Consider the following 19,522-nt stretch of genomic DNA (forward strand, 5'->3'; position numbering starts at 1 on the left):
AGAAACAAATGTAACCTCACATAAACGATACCTGGAACCATGCAACAAGTATTTGTACTCACTTGTGCAAAGCCACGGACGTGGGGGTCGTGTCTGGAGGCGTACACTGTAACCTCCCAAACGGACCGCCAATACTCACTGTCATGTGTGCACAATGGGCTAAGACCCATGGCAAAGATCTCATGCCGGTCATATGGCTCCCACATCACCTGAAAATGAACGACAATGTCAATTGACATATGCAAGTGTGTGAAAGAAATAATGCATAACCAATTGCACTCATGTGGCTTTGCATGATGCAGTCTAGCTCGTTGGTGTAGAAGAGGTACCGCCTGCATGCATTTTCAGTCACGGCCCGGACGTTCCTCCAAAGGAAAGCAACGGTCGACAGCGAACCCTCATCCTCGAACTGTCAAACCTACAGTGCAAACGCATCATATCACATTTGAAAATAACGACTAACAATATGAATTTAAGCATAAATAAAAATGCGTACCCTGGGAGAGAATCGGTTGGGTCTACCAACCGGCAGCCGCTCCCACATCCACATCTGCAGCAGGTACGCACATCCCCTAAGGTTGACATGGTCCCCACTACGCCTGCAAGCATCACATAGCTGCCGATACAGCCATGCGAGCGTGGCCGACCAAAAGCTTATGTTACAATACATGGTACCAGTCCAATTTATAGACTCTAGCAAACCGACACAAAGTCATTATCTATCTTCCTTTCTTTTTCTTTTGATCCAATTTCCTGAGCTTGGTTGGCTCAAGAGATGGATTGAAGGGTTGAACCTTTTGTGACCCTATTTATGTCGCTAATATCTCTGTTCGAGGAAGCAGAGAAGGGCGGCAAACAAAGCCGCAACTGTAAAGTCCGATGTTCTCCCATTGCTCACCAAGTATCGGCAAGTACATCTACGAGACTGTGTTCCCACTCCCGTCCGGAAACAAGTAGCCACCCACAAGATGCCACAACCACGCGCGAGTGTACCTCTCGACGACATGCTCCGCTGCATCGTCAGGACACTCCGTGAAGTTCTGAGCCAACCAGGCAGAGCTGACGCCAGAAGGTTTCTTGTCCTTCACGTCCTGCGCTGGCTTAGGTGGCCTACTGCCAACAACTTGCTCCACCATGTCTCTCCATCCTACAGGCTGCACATTCCCACACACAGGCTGCCCGTCCACTGGAAGCCCGAGAATCATGACCACATCCTGTAGAGTGACCGTGAGCTCGCCGCAAGGGAGGTGTAAGGTGTGTGTCTCCGGCCTCCAGCGGTCGACTAGCGCAGTCAGAGCTGCGTTGTCGAACATCGGCAACCCCGCTGTCGGAGGATTAACTCCTATTGCAGGGATCCCGAGAGACCCCTTTTAGAGATTCGGCCGGGGGGATGATCCTGAATAAGTTCATCGGAGAAATAAATGGAAGTGGATGTAGATGCGACGGCCGGTGATGGGGGATGATTGACCTAGTGCAAAAAGGAATAAATGCACCAGAGTTTAGACAGGTTCGGGCCGCACGGGGGCGTAATACCCTACTCCTGTATGGATGAATTAACTCTCCTGAGGGAGATCCCCCGAGGATGTATCTGGTTACAAGAATATCGTGTCTAACTAAAAGCTTGAGGCTCTTTGTTTTTCGGCAGAAGCTCTGCTCAGGCTAGCTCACAATGTCTTCGTTTGTTGGCTTGGTTCGTTATGGGGTTCGTCTTCTCTGTTTTTCCTCTTCTCCGCCCTCTTCTTGTCCCTCTGGTGTGTCGACTCTTTTATGCATTCGCCGGCTATGACATACCCCGAACGGGAAGGAAGGGGCACAAGTTCCAAGACGCCACGACTGAGAAAGGCGTCATCATTTCCTCTGGGCGAAGTGATAGGGGCGGTGGAAAAAAGCGCGGCGCGCGTCTGGTCACTCGTCACTGCGGACGCCCTGTCAACGGGCGCCGTTGAGAGGGTCCACCGGGCAGCAACAGAGGCACCCGGCGTGCCCGTCCTGTCTTGTTCATCTGCCACGGCAGGGTGGTAGGCGGAACACCTTGATCCTGACAATGCTATCTCAGGACCCAACGGGAGATACGGGACGGGACCCGCGCAATTAATAGCCCCACGCCCCTCCGCCAAAGCATGGCAGGAGCTGACGCTGCGGCGGGAGCAGTTGGATATGTCAGGCCACGCGTGCCCATTTAATGCGGCCTTGGACTTCTGACGGGCAGACACTTCATCGGTGGGCCCCTCGGGGGCCTCCCAGGGTCGTCGGAGAACCGAGTGCTCGGGGGTACCGTTGACCTCCCCGAGCACTCTCTCCCGAGCACTCCCGCACGTACCTTCGAGGAACCGAGTGCTCGGGGGCTGCCACGTGCAACCCCGAGCACTCTCTCCCGAGCACTTTTGCACTGACCCTTCGGGGAACCGAGTGCTCGGGGGCTGCCACGTGCAGCCCCGAGCACTCTCTCCCAGAATCTAGCTCTTCTGATCGTCGGGGGACTAGGGTGCTCGGGGGCGACCGAGCACTTTCTCTCCGGTACTTGGACTCTGCGGGTCATCGGGGAATTGGGGTGCTCGGAGACCAGAGGCTGTGGCCCCGAGCACCTTCTCCCGGAACTCATATTTTTCTCATCCCGCAGGAGGGACCTCGCGGGATGGTGACGCGTGACGGACGGCTGGCCTGGCCTCGGGACTCAGGGACCCCCGGTTCCTAATACACCGACACCCACCGTGACCAACCGGGCCAACGGTAGGAATCCTGCACGCCCAATGTATGGGGCGTACCTCTCATACCACCTGAGAGGACTGTGAGTGCGAATCCGAAGGGGTGATAGCACCTGAAAGGAACATTGTGATTCGAAAATGTTACTTACACCTGCATTTTACCTAGCACTTAGATGTAACAAGTACAGATAAATCTTACCTCACCGTCGTCGACCATCAGGTGTGCTCGGTGCTCCCTGTCGTAAAACGTCTCAAGGAGCGGGTAGTCGGGGTGCACCATCGCCCTGCAATGTAAGTAGTGAGAGAGTCATTAGATAACGAAAAAATATATATAATGGATGGCACATATAAAAATTTAAACATAGAACAAATAAACGATAGTGAATAGTTCACCTCTAGCAAACTGCGATTTACTTCCCCCTACCATAATTCCCCTTTTTCCTACGATTTGGCTTATTCTTTGGGCCCTTCTTGTGTTGTTCCATCCTGTGCCTGAACCGGTGGCATATAGAGCAACGAATTTTAATAGGCGCCTCATCAAAGTCGTCAGCTCCATACATGTCTTCACCGTAACCTTTACTGCTATCATCCATCTCATTCCGGAGACGTTTTCTCTTCCTTCTCCCCGCCTTTTGTTTCAGTAGACCACAATCGGACACATATTCGTCGCCATTGTAATCAGGCCATTGTGAAGCATCAAGTAAAGGCTCGAAGGTGGACTCCCAAGTCTTTAGAGCCATCCTTTTAGAGTACACTAGGGTCAAGTAGTCGGGACATGTGTGATCCACTCTTCTCATCCGGCATGCTGTGATAATATGAGAGCATGGGATATGCAGCAATTGCGGGGTCCTACACGTGCACTGAGCTGTAGTTAAGTCTACTCTATAGATTCTGCCGCTGGAGCCCTCACCCCCCACGCAGGTCCAAAAAGCAGATCTCACGCTGTAAACATAGCTCATTAGATCAAAGAGCTGAGCCTCCTGTGTAGCAAATATTTCCCCTTGCTTCGTGAGGTGCTTAGCGATAGCTTTTCCCCACACCTCACCAGCATCAATACCTGAATGTGCTTTCTTCCACCGATCGACAAAATAGTAGTTGCATTTGTGAAAGGTGTACTCAACGATGGCAGAAATCGGCATTGCACGGATGCCTTTGAGGACTCCGTGATATTTGTGGTCATGGTTCCATACCTACAGCCACCCGCATCATACGCTAGCGCCCATTTGGACTTATTAGCCATTGCGCTCTTCAACCACTCTGTCGCAGGCTCGTTCAATATCTTCTCCAATTCTATGAGCTTTTTGTCGAACTGTCTCTCCTCTTTAACTTTGCAAAGTATCTTCAGTTTGTTAAGTACCTCCTTGCTCTTCTGTCTTCTCCAAATGTTCACAGCAAAATGACGCATGCACCACCGGTGCACGAGAGGAGGGTAACCTTCTATTTGTTCCCTTACTGCATTAAGGAGACCCTGGTGCCGATCCGATATCATACAGACTTGGCGCCCCGCGCCAATTACGTGACGGCGAACCAGGAACAAAAACAAAGACCAACTACTATTCCTCTCTCCCTCCGTCAGCGCAAATGCTAGGGGGATCAACTGATCCTCTGCATCGATGCCAACAGTAATCATCAGTGCACCCTTGTACTTTCCTGTCAAGAAAGTGGCGTCAACACTAACCATGAGCCGACAATGCTTGAAGGCCTCCACGCATTAAGGAAAGCACCAAAACACACGCTGCATGACCGGCTTAATGACACCGCCATCGCTGCCCATCATGCCACCAGTTGAAATGAACTACTTTGTCCCAGAGCTCAAATGTGAAATTGCATCCAAGATCCTAGGGACTCTCACGTATGCCTCCTTCCAATCTCCCCATAGTAATGCCATGGCATGTTGCTTCGCTCTCTATGCCTTGTCGTACAACACGCGGTAATTTGTAAACTCAACTATAGACTCAATTAGAGAGGCCACAGTCGTGTCCGGGTCTGCCCAAACAATTGGGGCGATGCGCCGACCAAGGTACCTCGCCGTGCACTGGGAGTGCACTTGTTCCGGCCTCGCAGACCCGCAAATGTGAGGTTGTTTCACATTTGTGACCTTCCATCGTCTGCTGTCACCTGGGATAGACGGACCCATACACCCCATCCACAACCTTTCTGGCATTTTAAAGTGTACCTCTCCTTCGCATAAGAATGAACCACGTCGTACGACCTGTGGTGCCGAACTGAGTAGTCCCTAAACCAGAACTTCACTTCATCAAGACTATCAAATAACATCCATTTCTTAATCAACTCCTTCTCACTATCTCGTTCCTCCTCCGTCGACATTAAGCCATTATCACAAAGAGCATTCTTGGTCAATGAAATATCCTCGTAGCCCGGTACCTCGGGCACATCCACATGTACCGCATTGAGTGTCCTTATCTCCTGCTCCGTGTAAATTCCTTCCCACCAAGCTGCCTCCTCATCCTCTCCCGCTTCTCCTCCCACCTCAACACCCTCGTGTCGTTGCTTAACACCAGACACATGTTCCACTTCTTCGGCCTCATCATCTTCAACTTTATCCTCACTGTCCGAGGAAAATACTGTTGTTTCCTTGACATTTCCCTGAGCCTCCTCATCCTCAAAATAACCATCGTCGAAGTCATTACATACAACAGCCAGATCAAAGTTATTGGAACTACCGGCATATACCTCCTTAACAAATGCACGAGTTACTCTGCAACTATAACATCTGTGACTTTGGCGGCACCAACAACCTCTGCGACAATACATGGAGTTTCCTAGGTTAAATGCTTAACAGGCTCCACTTCCTGGCTACTACTGCCCAGCACATCCTGAACCGATGGCATCGAGCTTCCTCCGACACCGACATCAACTACCAACTCCGCGCAACAAACTTGAGAACCATTCACACATTCCTTGTACAGCTTCCAATCAATTTCTGACGCTAACTCCATAACAACATAGTAAGCCCTACCACCCCTGCCGGCATCAAACCTTTCCCGTACGGTTATATTACTTACATCCGCATCAACATTCAAAACCGCCCTAACCCGAGCAACAATTTCGTCGAAGCAAGGAGGGTTCCCAAATTTCAACACTTCATCCCTCATCTTATCGAACTCCCCATTTGTACTAACCGTGCCACCATAAAACATACGGACAATCCGTTCTATCTACACAAACCATCCAAACATTACACGTGTACACAAATATCATGCTATAACACATGAAAAACCTACACATTATACGTTTCAATATGACTAAAATTAATCTCTACAATGCAAAACCGCTTGTATACGCACAAAAACATGCATTGCTCATATACATTAAGTATAGCTATATGTATTTCAATTTCCTACGCTCAAACAATTGCATGCAACAAATTTCACACGATACATATGCGTTACTATACATACATGGCACGATATATGACCTCCGATCTAAACCAAAACGTACAAATTTCATAGATCAACAAAATCAAAGTCTAAACCCTAACTACCTAAGAACTAGCAATGCAAACTGAAATAACAAAAATACTTGAAGGGATTAGAGGAGCTACCTTCCTAGGACTCTTTCCCCTCAAATCCCCTTCGAATCGGGCCCGAAATCAGTGGAGAATGGAGTGAAGGAGGGCGTCGGTGGCATTGGAGACGCTCCTGCTCGCGGCTGACTGAGGAAGAAAGAGCTCGGTGCGGGAGAGAAGGGCTAGTGCGCGGCATGCATGCACCTATGTCACGCCCAAGGGGGTGGCGTGACTTCGGTCACGCCAGCCCCCTTGGCACGACACAGGTGGGGACAAACGACCCGAGCGCCCACCTGTATGATGCTCTGTCATGCCAAATCGGGTGGCGCGACTGGAGTCGCGTCAGCCCCCCTAGCACGACACATGTCTGCCACGTCGGCACGCCGCGTGGCATAGGGCCGGATGAGCGCTAGCGTGGCACCTTAGTCACGCCAGATTGCTTGACGTGACTAAATAGTGAGTCACGCCAAAACTCTTAACGTAACAAAAAGGATCGGCTCATAAAAATTTAAATCTCACATATTTTTATTAAAATATTAATATTAAATAGGCTAAAAAAATTCCCACTCCTCACACCCAACTACACGGCTACACCAACCGTTTGGTCTGCTCCACCCACCCCCCAGATTCCCTCGTGTCCTCCGACGCTACATAGCGCCGCGCGGTGAGCCTCGAAGCGACGCCAAGAACGAGGGTGAGGAAGGCGCCGACACGACGTCGCAATGGCAGGGACGGACGCGGACACGGAGGTGCAGTTCGAGTTCTTCCCCATCATCCGCCAGTACAAGAGCGGCCGCGTGGAGCGGTTCATGAACCCGGACCCGCTCCCGGCCGGCACCGACCCCGCCACGGGCGTCGCCTCCAAGGACGTCGTCATCGACCCGGCCACCGGCCTCTGGGCGCGCCTCTTCCTCCCGCCTGGCACCCACGGCAAGAAGCTCCCCGTCGTCGTCTACTACCACGGCGGGGCCTACGTGATCGGTTCGGCGGCCGACCCGTTCACGCACCACTACCTCAACGCGCTCGTCGCGGAGGCCGGCGTCCTCGCGGTCGCGCTCGAGTACCGCCTCGCGCCGGAGCACCCGCTCCCGGCCGCGTACGACGACTCGTGGGAGGGGCTTAAGTGGGTGGCGTCCCACGCCGCGGGCGGCGGCAGCGGCTCGGAGCCGTCGCTGGCCGAGCACGGGGACTTTTCCCGCGTGTTCCTGGCCGGGGCCAGCGCGGGGGGCACCATCGCTCACAACATGGCCGTGCGCGCCGGGGAGCAGGGCCTCGGGTTGGCCATCAAAGGGCTGCTCGTGGTGCATCCCTACTTCAGTGGCGCGGCGGACATCGGGAACGAGGGGACGACGGGGAAGGCGGCCAAGGCGCGGGCCGACGCGTTCTGGCGGTTCCTGTACCCGGGCTCGCCGGGGCTGGACGACCCGCTGTCCAACCCGTTCTCAGAGGCCGCGGGAGGGAGCGCGGCGCGCGTCGCCGCCGAGCGCATGCTCGTCTGCGTCGCCGAGAAGGATGACCTCAGGGACAGGGGCGTCTGGTACTACGAGAGCCTCAAGGCCAGCGGCTACCGCGGCGAGGTGGAGCTGCTCGAATCCATGGGCGAGGGGCACGTCTTCTACTGCATCAAGGCGCGGTGCGACAAGGCGCGGGAGATGCAGGAGCACATCCTCAGTTTCCTACGCAAGTGAGTGCGCGCCCGTGCAAGCAAGCAACTACGCAAGTGAGATAAAATAATTTTACTGCCCGCCATGTGGGCGTGTTTGAGCCTGAGGGCTCGTGTAATTTGTGGTCAAATTGATTGGTATTTTGCATCGTCAAGAACACCATGGCCAGCCTTCCAAGCTGCAAATCAGTATGCCATTCGTGTCACAGAATGAAACGATCCGATAGACTGAGAATTTCAATTAGGATCATGAATCAATGACCATACAACGTACGGCGCATTACAGATGACGCATCAAAATGATCAAGGACAGCATAAAAATCTTTGAAACAATCTTGAAGCCATCACCATCTCCTTGCCAACATCACCGGTCAAGGTCATTTCTTGATGAAAGCCACGATCCGCTCCTGCAGCGCGACACCCTGCTCGGAGTCTAGCATGTCGAAGTGGAACGCGTGGCCGACGTCCTTGGACTCGAAGAGCTCCACCTCGCCGCCGTAGCCGCTGGCCTTGAGCTCCCGGTAGTACCACAGCGCGCGCTCCTTGAGCAGGAAGTCGTTCTCAGCCACGCACACCAGCACGCGCTCGCACGGGATCCCAGCGGCGGCCGCGCGCGCCGCGTCGTCCACGAACGGGTTCACGCGCGGGTCGTCCAGCCCGGACGTCTCCGAGACCACGAACCGCCACGTGCGGTCCATGAACTCCCGGATCTCGGGGCCGAACGCGGTCTCGCTGCCCACGGCCTCCTTCCCGGTGAAGTACGGGTGCACCAACGCGAGAGCGCGGACGATCACGCCGTCGGGGAGCGCGCCGGAGGCCGAGGCGCGGACGGTCATGTTGTGCGCGAGGTTGGCGCCGGCGCTGCACCCCGCCAGGAACACGCGGGACAGGTCAGCGTGGTCGAGCAGCCACGGATCCGCGCTGTCGCCGAGGGTCGCCACCCAACGCAAGGCTGCCCACCCGTCCTCGTGCGCGGCCGGGAGCTTTATCTCCAGCGCGAGGCGGTAGTAGACGGACACGCCGATGGCACAGGAGCGGGCGACGAGGTCGTTGAGGTACGCGTGGGTGCTCGGCCGCGCCGGCGAGCCGACGGCGAAGCCACCGCCGTGGAAGTAGACGATGACTGGGATCTTGCCCGTGGCTCCGGGAGAATCATTTTAAGAGTTGAAAACTGTAGTTTAACAAAACTTCTGCTGATTCCACTCTAAGAGTTAGTCTAGAAGCTCTACCAAACCGGTTCTTAATTTTGTTCGCCAAGAGAAATTACAGGCCTATGAGCTCATCTATCTTAACAAAAGAAGATGCACGAATTTATGTGTAATTCTAAAAGCAGGTCTTGCCCATTTTATTTTTTGAGGGCTGTAACGGTGTTACCCAGTTTTATTGGAAAGCCCAAGTCTAGCCGGGGAAGCGAGTAAGAAATATCGAAAATAATATTGGCCAATTGCAACGGTTTATAAGGGTCGCCTCTGCAAATATCGTAGTTCTTCACTTGTACAAATGCTTACTCTAGGAGAATAGCAGCTTAATTGAAAAGTATGCTACAACTATTTGACAAGATCTTCAAATGCTTACATAGTATCGATCTCAATTTGTTCTCAGTTCACTCGATTCTGGAATTGACAGGTCAAATACACCCGACAGCCGTACATTATGAGCTTGTGAGCATGTTACTTACTGCATTTTGCAGAGGCAAGTGAATCGATAGCAGTCTTTGTGAACCAGCTGATTCCAACCTTCACCCGGTGTTCATCTGTGGGCATTCTGAGGCAGTACACAAGCTTCCTAGCTGTAGAGAAAAGTTCAATTTTATTCGTGCACGAAGCGTAGGCGAAAGTGAAAGAATATGCTTGGAAGTGTTCATACCAGCATGTCCTAGAGGTCCTTCCAATGTCAGTCCCTCAATGAAACTTGCTGTTATTGCAACGTCATTTCTACCAAGTGTCATCATCTCATCGAGATTTTGGAACCTGCAAAACATAAAGTAAGTTTCAGGTCACCTATGGAGTTCAATCCTTTCTACTTAGATGATGGAATATTGGCAAGAAAATGAACAAAATAGCAATGCTTAGAATAAATGAACAAAGGCAAAGGTGTTGCCAGATTTGAACCTGAATGGCAAAAGAGGTCGATCATTGATTGCTGCCCAGAGATTCCATCCAACAAAATCTGCTTCTTGAAAAGCAACCTGGGAATGAGAGTTTCATTTGTGACATAACTACCAATGTAGCATCGGCCTCAAGCAAATCCAGCAAATCTCTTACCTGTGCAGTGGCTGGGAGGAGTTTGCCTGATGAATCTCTTAAAGCTGCTGAATCACCAATTGCAAATGTTCTGGGATGGCCTTTTACTTGAAGGGTTTCCTCTGTCTCTACCTGCCCCTGCCCGTTCAAAGGAATCACATAGGGAGCATCAGGAGGCTGTAACAGAGGAATCTGAGATGTTGAACCCACTGTCCACAGCACCAAATCAGCCTCCAAAATCTGGCCCTGGAGGCCTCTTTCAGCAGGTTGAAGGTCCAAAATTAGTTTCTTATGATCACCGTCAACTTCTGAATCTGTAACCGTGCTACTTGAATCATCAGATGTAGAAGCCTCTCTAATGCACGTCACAAAATATCCCAGGAAAAGTTGAATATTTCGAGACTCAAGAACCTGTTGCGAAAGCAGTGGAACCAAAATTTCTTTGGTGATTAGCTGCTAGCTCAGAATATAGGATTTCCTCAACTGATGGAGTTCAGATATGAAAACAATACCATCATGGGCCAACACTACTACGTGAAATAGTAAAGCAATAACATGACTTCTCCATGTTGTATTACAAAGGATCCATAAATAACCCAGTGGAAATGTACTGTTTGGTGACACGTTACAAATGGATGAAGGATTTGCATCATAAGGATAGCAATGTTACATTAAAGCTGCAGCAGTCCTTCAACATGATCAAACAGGAGACAACCCCAGAGCATAGTTTAAATGAATTCGAGTCTCATATAGTTATACTGCACTCATATAGTTGTACTGCACCAGCACCTCTATGCCAAGAGGAAACAAAGTTAACATTAAAAAACTTATATTATGTTCATATCCTCTACTCAAGAGGATCTCCTCTCTTTCAATTACAATTTTTAGATGAAGCTGATTAAAACAGTTTGTTATGTATAAATTCTTAGTTTCTCGCCTTCAGGGAAGAATCACAATTTCCTGGCGGGGCAGTGGGGCATATGGTTGCTTGAACATTTATTGCCTTTACAGTACCAGTGTTCTTTAATCTCTCAGATATAGTAGCAGCTAATTCAACACCAGAATAACCCAATCCCACTATTGCTACCTCAATAGTAGGGGAGCTCTTACCAAACCTTTTCCTCTAGCATTTTCAACTTGCTTTCAACTCTCTGCAAAATAACATTTTAGAAAGGACAATAGGACAAAATTGATGGTCATGGACTCATGGTTGAGCAATTAAGCTATATGTGCACAACAGGACTTATAACCCTAAAAACAGCTAAGAGCAGCCACAATGTGGTCATTTTTAGCCTCCAAGTAGGAGAGAGAATCCTTAAAGGCTGCCTCCAACCACTGCTGCCTCAGCCTCAGTTTTTTTTGCTAGAAGCGCTGTTTGGGTTGGACAGTTGGAGGCTGCTGCCAACCATTAAAAAAATATTTTTTCATGTGACCGTTGCTTTATCTGATGCTCTCTCCAACCTTTGCTATAAAGCACATATATAGAGCATCCAAGAACAAAGTTGAGCATACAAAATATTGCCATTATGCGTGGTCCAGTTCGTCTTTGGAAGAGGCAAAATATTGCTGACATAATGTATGCATGTGTTATATTGCACAACATGATAGTTGAAGGCGAGCGGGATTCCTATGAGATTCGCCATGATTTTGACTATGACCAGGGGCCATCTTCTGAGCCAATAACAAGATTGAGGCAAGGGCCAATCCATGAGTTTGCTAAGGTGCTTGAGATAAACAAGGCTATTTGTGATCGAGCTACACATCAGCGTCTGAAGGCTAACTTGGTCAAGCATATATGGCAACGATTTGGGGGTGGATAGCCTTAACATGTATTAAAATGTCAAAAAAAAAATATTGTATTCCAAGTTTTAGACTAAGGAGGTCTAATATTCTTGTATTCCAGGATGTGCGAAGGCGAGAAAGCCACCATCTTGCAGCTAATCGAACCCGTCTAATGCAATCTACATATAAATTAAGTAAAGAGAGACAGATTTGACTAAGACAAGTAACTACTATATGATTGTATTTTTTTCTAGAATTCAACGCAATGAGCCCCAGATCCGACGCGCCATGAGCCCCAGGATGTGATTGGCAATCAAAGCAACGCTATCGAAATCCAACAACCGAAGTAGGGGCGTCCTCACCTTACTCGTTGGCCTGGTCCGACGCGCAGTTGGCGCCATGCTTCTCGCGGTTGATGATCAGGTTGCTCATGGCGAGTGCCAGCCCAGATTGCGAGGGATGCGAGGATCTACTGAGGCCTGGCGGTGAGAGCGCATCTGGCGACGGATCCGATTCGAGAGGCGGTGGCCGACAGATTTGATTTGGGGCGGAGAAATTGATTCGAGAGGCGGCAACAGGTTCGATTCCAGAGGGGGCAAGTGGCAGATTCTACAGCTAGGAGGATTGGGGATCGCGGGAACGATTGGGGATCGGTTGAGGAAGTATTGTCCGTGGGGCCAAGGTTTAGAGACAACACATTGCAAAGAAAGGTGATAAGGTTAGAGGTTAAAGGTGGGTCCCAGTTTAGAGGCAGAATTGCCTCTACACATTGCGGATGCCCTAATAAGGCCAGCTCTAGCAGCGGCGTTATTCAATCGGCAAAACACTGTGCCGCCAGGAATTGCCGATCGGGAGCCCACATCGTCACTCCAGCAAAGGCCGTATCTAGCGCTACAGTGATGAGGGCGAGTCACTGTAGCGCCAAGAGAACAACAAATTTGCCGATGGAAATAAAGATCCGTATTACTATTCGCAGTGTATGCCTGTGGGTCCGGAGAGAGAAGGAGAGTAATAGAAGGTAAGAAATAAGTTAGTTGTTGGAGATGAAAAAAATAGAGGATGATGTAATAGTGTTAGGAGATACTGTAATAGTATTATACGGGATGAATTTTTAGAGTATCTGCTGGAGATGGCCTAAGAGCTGTTAGGGGAATGGCCCAATAACTTGGTTAGAGGCCCATGAATGAAAACAGCCCAACTATATACTATGGCAGCATTGTAATTCTTGTATCCCACCAGAGGGCAAGATATATGTATGACCCCCAACAGGTATTGAGCCCTCAAGCTCATGCATTTCCTCCACTTCCATTCCCTCTCTTTGCATAGGTCCCACAACCCTAACTTTGGGGCTTCACATAGGTGAAGCCTCAAGAGTAGGGATGACAATTTAACCCGATTACCTGTTTACTCACGGGTAAATACCCTAATAGGACCAGGTATGGGTAGCATTTGATACCCGTGGGTACGTTCGTGGGCGAAATATACTACCGACGGATATACAGGTACGGGTATGGGTAAGACATACCCATACCCGTGACACCTGCTTACCCGTATAGATCTATAACAGGTGGGCATTTTGCTCCAAATCCTAATCTCTCATAAACATATCCACATCCAATGCCCAGATCAGATCACCCCCCCCCCCGGCTGCCTTGCCCCGCCCGGCCCCATTGCGCCACTGCCCGCGGGTAAACAGGTATACCCATGGGCGAGGGGTTTGGTGTCGGGCCTTCGCTCACAGGCGTTCGCGGGTAAAAAACCAGCAGGTATGAGTATGGGTGAGCAATACCTGTACCCACCATACCCGATTACCATCCCTACTCAAGGCCCATTCTATTCGAGGCAATTCCTCCTACCCCAACAAGAGCTATAATCACCAATTCATGATACATATCAAATAGTGGCCCCTAATTCTTTTAATAAAGAATATTGAATTAGTTCAAAAGGTACTATTCATGTGTTACATAGATTGTCAGAGCATGTTGATAAAATATATCACTAAATATTAATGAGAAGCATATAAGAATGTAGATGCAACTGTCTTTTCAATTTTACTGGTGTACTGGCTAATATTAGTAGTTCAATAGCAGATAATTTTGAATGCGTATCTTTAAACAATTTCACAAGGTGATGTATGCTTACCAAAGCATCCTCTAATGTTGTGAAAGGAAGTGCATATTCGGCAGATCCTGGAACGACATCAATTTTAGCTTCAGCCCCTAAAGCTAGAACGAGCCTGGCTGCCCATTCCAAAACAAATGTCAACAGGAAGCTTATTTTAACTAAACCGTTAAATTCGAACAGCAAGAAATCTTAATCTAGCCTTGTACACATTTCAATTCCACTAGCTAAACAAAGTAGTTATACATGTTACGATTGTGTTCTAAGGTTCCATCTTATGAATTTCTGACATAATATCACTCTTGAAATATTCAGGAATGGCCTGCCCTGAAGGAATGAACCAATGCTACATGACAATCAGGAAAGACGGGCATAGTACAGGTAATTCCAGGCTTACAACATGGGTCTCTGCACCCACATGTTAGTGAGACACGCGCTGGTATTTACACAATCTCAAGACTTTGTGGCAGCATATAACAACTTGCTTCTATGTTTCACAATATTATTTAACATTAAATTATATGAGAAAATTGAACGATAGCAAACTACTCTAAATTTGTTCCTTAAAGAAAGCCTTGACCCCTAGAACTTGATAGCCATTGAAATTCTGTAGAATTTGTTATTCTTACCAATCATACTCAATGACAGTGCCACTTTCCAGATGAACAACTCCGCCAGTGCATGATTCTCCAGGTGCTCTTCTGAAGTGATCAGAAGGGTGCAGAAGCTTTACACAGTCCCTCACGAATTGAATACTAGTGTTTTTCAGCAACTCTGTAAAAGATGGAGCTATCTCCCAAACATCCACTTCTGGCAACAAAATCAAACAAAAACCGTTGAAAACATGAGATCATGTGAGAAGGACAATAAATTATACACTAGCAAAAGCATTGTACACTTGAACAATATTACCTCCTGATAAGAGCTCATACAACATGGGCTTAAGTACAAATCTATCAGATTGATCAACCAGCACAACATGAGAATTTGTTTTTCACTATAAGTAAAATGCCACTCCCTCCGGTCATAAATACTTGTCGCTTTGACCATGATCCGGTCAAACTTTTAAAACTTTGACCGTTAATAACTTCCAAAATATTTAGTTTGGAAACATAAAAATCACACATGTAGATTTGTCTTGAAAAATACTTTCATAATATTATATTTTTATTAGATAGTATAACTATATTTTAATAGAAAATAATGGTCAAAGTTGCACATCGAAAACTATGAAAAGTCAAAAGCGACAAGTATTTATGACCAGAGGGAGTATATTTTAATAATGAATATAGAATATTGCAGAAGATGAAACTATAATATGGGGTTACATCGAATCCCCTAAAGGAAAATTGTGTAATTTATAAGGGGGCAATATCCACCACTTCATCTAAAAGAATAGGATATATATAGGAGTGCAGTATCCACCACTTCAAGTTAAAAGAATATCACATAGCAAGTTTGAAAGAGCACCCTTGCACAAGAGCATCATCATTTACCTGAGGCTTTTTATCACTGGGCCATACAAGAGAGTCTAATCTTAGAGCAGTGTACAAACCACCAAAGCCACCACCCAAAATGCACACTCGTGGTCGCTGAAAAAAAGAGAGCATGTTCAGTAACAACAAAATAGAAGTTATAGCATAAGCATATTATGAGTCTAATATTCCTAACACTCAACTATCCTGTTTGACTGGCGCATATAAATGAAAGCAACATATGAAAGCACTTGAACCCTCCTAAAGAGAAACATAGATACATGCACTTTCATGCAGATGCAGAATGTCTGTAGATTATCAGAACAGACAGTTAGTGTATAGAGCTTAGTGTACATCAAAACCATATTTTGTAAGTTATCTATGCATGAGAACTAAAAAAATACAAGATCCACCTCAATTTGTGTCTGAATGAAGTATGCCTAAGTCTATTTTCTTGTGATTCAAACACTTCCCCTAAAAGTAGCAAACACTAAGATAAGTCAAAAAAGTCAAACTGCAGCTCATCCCATAAATATATACTATGTTGTGAAACAGATGAAACAAATATCAGCAAACAGCAAGGGAAATTAAGTTGTGGATGGTCCAAATTCAGTTGACCTGCTTATCTGGCCAAGAGTATAACGGCAATGGTGCTACTGCTTCCTCAGTCGATGTAGGCCGAGCAAAACTGTCCCCAGATCCACTTGAAGCCATGCACCTGATCAGTCTTGATGGCAGTCCAAACATTATTGGTACACCACCAAAAAGTCTCCATGAATTCTTAAGGATTGGATTCTTCCACAACTTCCTACTTCCTGTAAAAAATCAAGGCTAATCAATTATCCTGACGAACAATATTCACCTAGCTAATCCACCACTTCCTACCATTTCAAATTGGTACACAAAAGTACCACAAAATGCGAGTGTATTGTACCAGGGGATGTCCTGCCCTATGAATGTGCAACAAAGGTACCACAAGAGAAAAACTACACTGCAGCTCTAAAATTACCAGTCGTGCCCATTTAATTCAAATATTTCAAATCATATTCTTCCAGTTAGTTTGAGATTGGGGATATTGTTTGCACATGCTTCAGAAACTTCATTGCCAAACAGGATAAGGTGGCATCAAACCCAAACTGTTCTGATAACTAAGCTATGCAGTGGTCCGTTGTCCGCACAGAAGGTATTTCTTACTGTTAGATTTGAACCATCCGACGTAAGCCCTATCCAAGCAGCACGAGACTAGGCGGTAGCTAAATCAAATAATCACGATTGTTAGACGCGAGCGAGAGGAGCTCGTGTGCCTCACCGGATGCAGGGCGCGGCCGCGGCCGAGGCGGGGAAGGACGGGACGCCGGGGAGTCGCGACAGGCGGCCCCACGGCGCCGTGCGGCAGCTCATCGGCGGCGAGGGGAGGGGACGAGCGCGCGAGACGTGGCGCTTCTCCGGTCGCAGAAGCTAGAGGGAAGGCGAGCAAGGAGAGCCGAGCCGAGAGGGGAGTGGTAAAAGAAGAAATTTTTTATATTTTAAATTTCAAATTTAGTATTTTTAGACGACAGTTTGAAAAAAAAAATTAGCACGGATAGGTGTTCCTATGATATTTTCAGTTGAGTACGTACTAATTTCATCATCCTTAAAATTTATCATTTTTTCTCGTTGTATAAATAATTTTTGAAGTTGAAATTTTTGTAAGAATTAGATAATAGCATTCTTATCAGAATTTTTCATAATTATTTACATAGTATTTTGAATTTAAAAAATAATAAATTTTATATTTTTATTTTTGAACATGTCGATAGTTACTATTTTTTCATAATACCACTAAAATTGTTAAATTTAAAAAAATTGAAATTAAAAAATAAACCTGGGACTGATTCGCCGGGACTGATGGGCTTGTTGGGCCTCACCAGAAGCTACAGATGAGAAACCTCAACTCTGGGTGGAGGCCCATTTGTCAATTGGAAATTTCCATGGTTCGCCAGTAGCCAGAGGTGGAGGCCTGGAGGGGAGAGAAGCTCACCAGTCACCAGTGTCCTTATGCTCAACCTTTTGTTTATGTTCTTCTTTGAGTTACAGTTCTTTTTAGAGAGTGTAAGTTAGATGTACACATATACTTATACACGTATATTATATTCATATTCACACATTTATATAAATATATTCTAATAAACATTTTAACAAGATGAGAGATATAATCTCACACAGTGCGGACACATACTTTTAACTACGGAGCATACTCATATGTGTATATACTATTTTTTTAGAATTTAATTTAAAAAATTATGAACATCCCTGCCGAATCTACAGTTCTTCGTTCTGCAATCCGAATATGAAGCTGGGTTGGTTGCTGATCTTCACGTTCGTTAAAACTCAAAAGAAATGTGGCCTGCAATGCATAAGAAACTCGTAGCAGATTAGGTGCTTATCTAAGCTGTCTTAATCCGCCTTGGAAACACCTTGGAAGCAGGCATGACGAGAACAAAAGAAAAGGACACCGACACGTCAACGCTTCGCAGTCTTCCTCCACGCGCTCACGCAGGACACTTGGACGGGACTGAGTACAGCCTTCCAGGACAAATGCTGCGCGATGCGATCGTTAGCTTCCGTTGGACCACCGGGAGGGAAAATTCCACTCCTGACGTGCAAACCGTTTATTTACATTAAAATTTATATTAAAAATAAAAAATATTAAATAGATAAAAAATCAATAAAAATAGATATTAAATAAAAAAATGAACAGATAAAATAAGCCGTGTATTCATACCAATCGTGGGTTGTCTTTCCTCGGGCCAACTTGTCTTGCCGACTCCCCTCTACGTGCAGGCGAGCTAAGGCAGGTGCAGACATGACGGCGCATTAATGCATGCCGGCGCGTTAATGCTTTGGCACTTGAAACGTACTGTTTTTTTAATCAACCGAAAATTAACACGACATGTGTTCAGAAAATGCGCAAAAGGATTAGTTAGAAATTTTTAATTTTTAAAAAGAAACGAAAAACTTTAACATCTCCCTTTTGAGTAGACAGGAAGTCAAGAACCAGACACAATGCAGTACAGCTTTAGCTCAGAAAGTTATGAGGCTAGGACCAGTGTTAGATGAAACAACTAGAAGATTAGTATTATGTCTGCACAATGTTTCGGCAAAAACATCATGTGTTAGATGAGAAGTTAAGCAGTCGTCTTGGTCCCCTGTTATTCATCATGTAGGCAGATTCACGAAAATTCTACTATTGAAGCAGTCTTCAGTTGCAGTTGCACGGGATACTATTTTCAGCTAAAAAAAGGCTGCAATTTTCAGCTAAAATAGGCTGCAATTTGCATGACATTAGCTGTGCCCATGTATAAAAACATTTTATTTTGTCAAATATTCAACAGCCCTATTTTATTTGTCAACTCCTCAAATTCGAGCAATACCTTTTCCTTCAAGCAAAGGTCGAAATGCTTAGTCATCTTTAGAACCTTCCGTTTTCAGATCATGTTGATCTGTATGCCACTAGCACTAATATCTTGTTGTATTTATATTCAGTCTGAACAAACTAAAGCTTTTAACGATTCTTGCTCCACGGAATGAAAATTTTGCTCAATAGAAAGCAGGATATCGTTAACTAATAAAGGTTGTAAAATGCCTTCGACGCAGGGGAAAGTCTTGTGCTCAATTTATTCAAGCAAAAGGTTGCATGAAGATATGACAGCGAAGTACGCAAATTTTTTTGTGAACTTCCAAAGGGAACAGGCGATTTTGTTCGGCCAAAAGTATTTCATTTTCCTTGACGTACCCACGAAGTTTACTTCTGCTCTTGCCGTTTCAACGGATCAGTGGCTTCAACTGTATCCAAAAAGAAGACACAGATTGACCCTTGAGTTTAAACATAGGGCTTTTTTTTCTGTTCTACAAGAACTTCATACAAAACAATTTGAAATCCCTAGGAATCAAGAAAAATTCCCGTATTCTAAACTAGGTTCGTAGAATTCTTATCTCGCAAAATTCCCCGAAAGTGCTGCGTT

The 19,522-nt window shown here is 46.8% G+C and overlaps 1 protein-coding gene and 1 pseudogene across 1 annotated transcript; one reads left to right on the top strand and one right to left on the bottom strand.

The window, feature by feature from the left end:
• The first annotated feature begins 6,817 nt into the window (after positions 1-6,817).
• On the top strand, positions 6,818-8,089 carry LOC133926441 (2-hydroxyisoflavanone dehydratase-like). The gene has a single exon (XM_062372384.1). The coding sequence runs from the start codon at positions 6,957-6,959 to the stop codon at positions 7,920-7,922; it is 966 nt and encodes a 321-aa protein (XP_062228368.1). The 5' UTR covers positions 6,818-6,956; the 3' UTR covers positions 7,923-8,089.
• Positions 8,090-8,121: 32 nt separating this feature from the next.
• LOC133927559 (alternative NAD(P)H-ubiquinone oxidoreductase C1, chloroplastic/mitochondrial-like) lies at positions 8,122-16,919 on the bottom strand (annotated as a pseudogene).
• Between the last annotated feature and the right edge of the window lie 2,603 nt (positions 16,920-19,522).

This window comes from Phragmites australis, chromosome 8 (assembly GCF_958298935.1).
Source record: "Phragmites australis chromosome 8, lpPhrAust1.1, whole genome shotgun sequence".
NCBI lineage: Eukaryota > Viridiplantae > Streptophyta > Magnoliopsida > Poales > Poaceae > Phragmites > Phragmites australis.